Source organism: Nicotiana attenuata, unplaced genomic scaffold, assembly GCF_001879085.1.
Source record: "Nicotiana attenuata strain UT unplaced genomic scaffold, NIATTr2, whole genome shotgun sequence".
In the NCBI taxonomy this organism is placed as follows: Eukaryota; Viridiplantae; Streptophyta; class Magnoliopsida; order Solanales; family Solanaceae; genus Nicotiana; species Nicotiana attenuata.
In genome coordinates this window covers 16616-19004 of record NW_017675374.1, presented here as the reverse complement: position 1 = coordinate 19004, position 2389 = coordinate 16616, and the positions used below count along the sequence as shown (strand labels likewise).

Genomic DNA, 2389 nt, shown 5'->3' with positions numbered 1-2389 from the left:
ATGCATCGAGAGTAATATTTTTCTCATTTCAATTTACTGATTTGATTGCCCGTAAACTAAGATATTAAATGAAGACTTGAAATACAAGTGCAAAATGAAAATTGTCTTGTAAGTAACCATTTCTTCTTCTTCCTTTGGCCAGAGGCCAACACACTGTCTTCTGTCTAAATGAATTCGACTTGCACTAACTCTATTACGTACATTTCTTTTTGGCACATATATAAAAGGTTGAACACTGAAACATTCATTACTATTGGGGCCAGGCCAAGTGATGAGAAGGGAAGAAAGATTCCAATCTTTTAGCACATGCTGATGATGCCTTCTGTTCCTTGTGGCTAATAATACATATTTGAATGTGATGTGCCCCATCAAATCAACTGCTAGTTACACAAGTAGCAGTTGAAGTAGTGTTGATTGCAGTTCATGATATTTGAATCACAAAACAAACATGACATGTGAAATAAATATACAAGAGCCTAATCAAGTTGAGCTTCAGACAAAATTTAATAGCATTCATTAATTCCCTTGTGCGTATGCAATTGCAAGAACCCAACAGAAAGGAGAATGGACTCTGCGTTTAGTCATCCAAATCACCAAAAAGTCCTTCTATCTTCTTAGAGCAACATCATGGGATGGCAGTCAACACAAGAGTTAGAAACCTTAACTCCACCACATAGCCTAGAATTTGTGATGCTACGACCACCTTCTACATACAAAAGATTAAGCAAATTTTCTTTTGAAGACAAGTAGTACAAAGATTGGAATAATCAAATGCCTGCAAAACACACAAATGGAAGCATAAATACATATATATATTTATATGTGTGAACAAAACTGACCCTCACAAAATAGAGGCAAAGGGGAGAAGGTACAAGAGTAACATTAAACACCAGTGCAATTCCATTTATACGCAGACCTTATCCCTAGAGCGCATGAGAGAAGGTAAGGGGAACAAACTCAAATCTTTTAAAGTTTGGAATTCCCTACCTTGTCTATTTTTCCCCCTTGAAACAAAGAGGTACTGCAAATTAACCAACCTCCTCAGCAGTTCCAGGTTGTTGTCTAAATCCAGTTTCAACATCAGAGGATATCGTTGTGTTCTGTTCCAGTAGCGATTGTCGGCAAGTTGGACAAGAAGAATGTAAAGCCAACCAAATATCTATACACTTGACATGAAAACCATGGTGACATCTCGGCAAAACTCTTACTTTCTCACCATCCATAAATTCGCCAAGACAAATTGGACAATCCGTTGCCGGAATATTAACTCCTGATCCATAAACTGTCACTGGAAGTTGCCTTAGCGTACTCTTTTTCAGCCCTGTCGCAGCTAAGCGTGCAACCGTTGCATTTTCTGACTCGAAAGCGAATCTCCGGCTACAGCGCAAAGCTAATTTCACAATTGAATTTAAACCAAGAGCACATATTAATGCACAAAGTAGAGCTGCTAAAATGATCACCATATTGGTATCAAAATTTGCTTCGTTTGAGTAGCCATGGTGTGGTTTGCTTATAGTAGTGCTAGGTGGCACAACTGGACGAGGATCAACAAGTAGCCGGTAAGGACGATGATAAACCCCCATAATTTACAAACTTGACCTTCGAATTCCTAATCTTGGGTTTGATTTGTAGCAGGAAATTGCAGAATATAACCCAATTCTTGGCAGAAATGTTGAATATACTATGATGGGGCTAGTTATGCAAAATAACTAGAAATTTGCCACTGGACTAAGCTAATTTAAGTGTAAACCAAATGACAAAGGAGATGAAATTAATCTTAATTTCTCCTCTTCCCTGTAGCCTTCATCAAATTCTTGGAAGCGCTAATTGTGAATTCTGAGACTTTATGATAGGGAAGATGGAGGTATAATACTATAAAGAACAAGTGGTGGGGGCTTTGTGTTTTATCTTTGGTCTACTTTTCGGGGTGGTAATGAAAGGGAAGAGATAAATGGAGAGTCGAGTGTAATTATTTGATTGCTACCTCTAAAAAACCAAGAATTTCAATCAGTTCTTTTTGGAAAGCAATTACGCCCGTCTTTAATTAACTGAGACAAGACAGTATTGTTAGACCTGTTCCAAGGGAGTAGTAATCTAAGCTAAAGTTCAAGAGAGACAAATCTTTCTTTTTCCTAAGCTAGCGTTTGGCCGTAGATCCCAAATTTATTTTAAAAAATCTGATTTGGGTAAAGTTTGGTTTGAAGATGAAAATGTAATTGGATATACGTTTTCAAAACATATTTCCCAACTTTATTTTGGAAAAACATGTATATAATTCCCAATTTTTGGGATTTTGGCCCAAAATCAGCTCAATAGCTGATTTTGGGATTTGGGATTTGGGATTTGGCCAAAATGTGGGCAAAATTTATGGCCAAACATGAGTTTTGAA

The 2389-nt window shown here is 37.2% G+C and overlaps 1 protein-coding gene across 1 annotated transcript; it reads right to left on the bottom strand.

Moving 5' to 3' along the window:
- Positions 1 to 221: 221 nt before the first annotated feature.
- On the bottom strand, positions 222 to 2003 carry LOC109220004 (RING-H2 finger protein ATL74-like). The gene is made up of 2 exons (XM_019384465.1): positions 988 to 2003; positions 222 to 775 (listed from the first exon to the last, which is right to left on the bottom strand). Exon 1 carries the CDS (start codon positions 1581 to 1583, stop codon positions 1029 to 1031), a length of 555 nt encoding a protein of 184 aa, XP_019240010.1. The 5' UTR covers positions 1584 to 2003; the 3' UTR covers positions 222 to 775; positions 988 to 1028.
- Positions 2004 to 2389: the final 386 nt, after the last annotated feature.

Excerpts from the sequence above, each read along its gene's own strand:
- LOC109220004 (XM_019384465.1), bottom strand. The coding sequence starts at position 1,583 with ATGGGGGTTTATCATCGTCCTTACCGGCTACTTGTTGATCCTCGTCCA.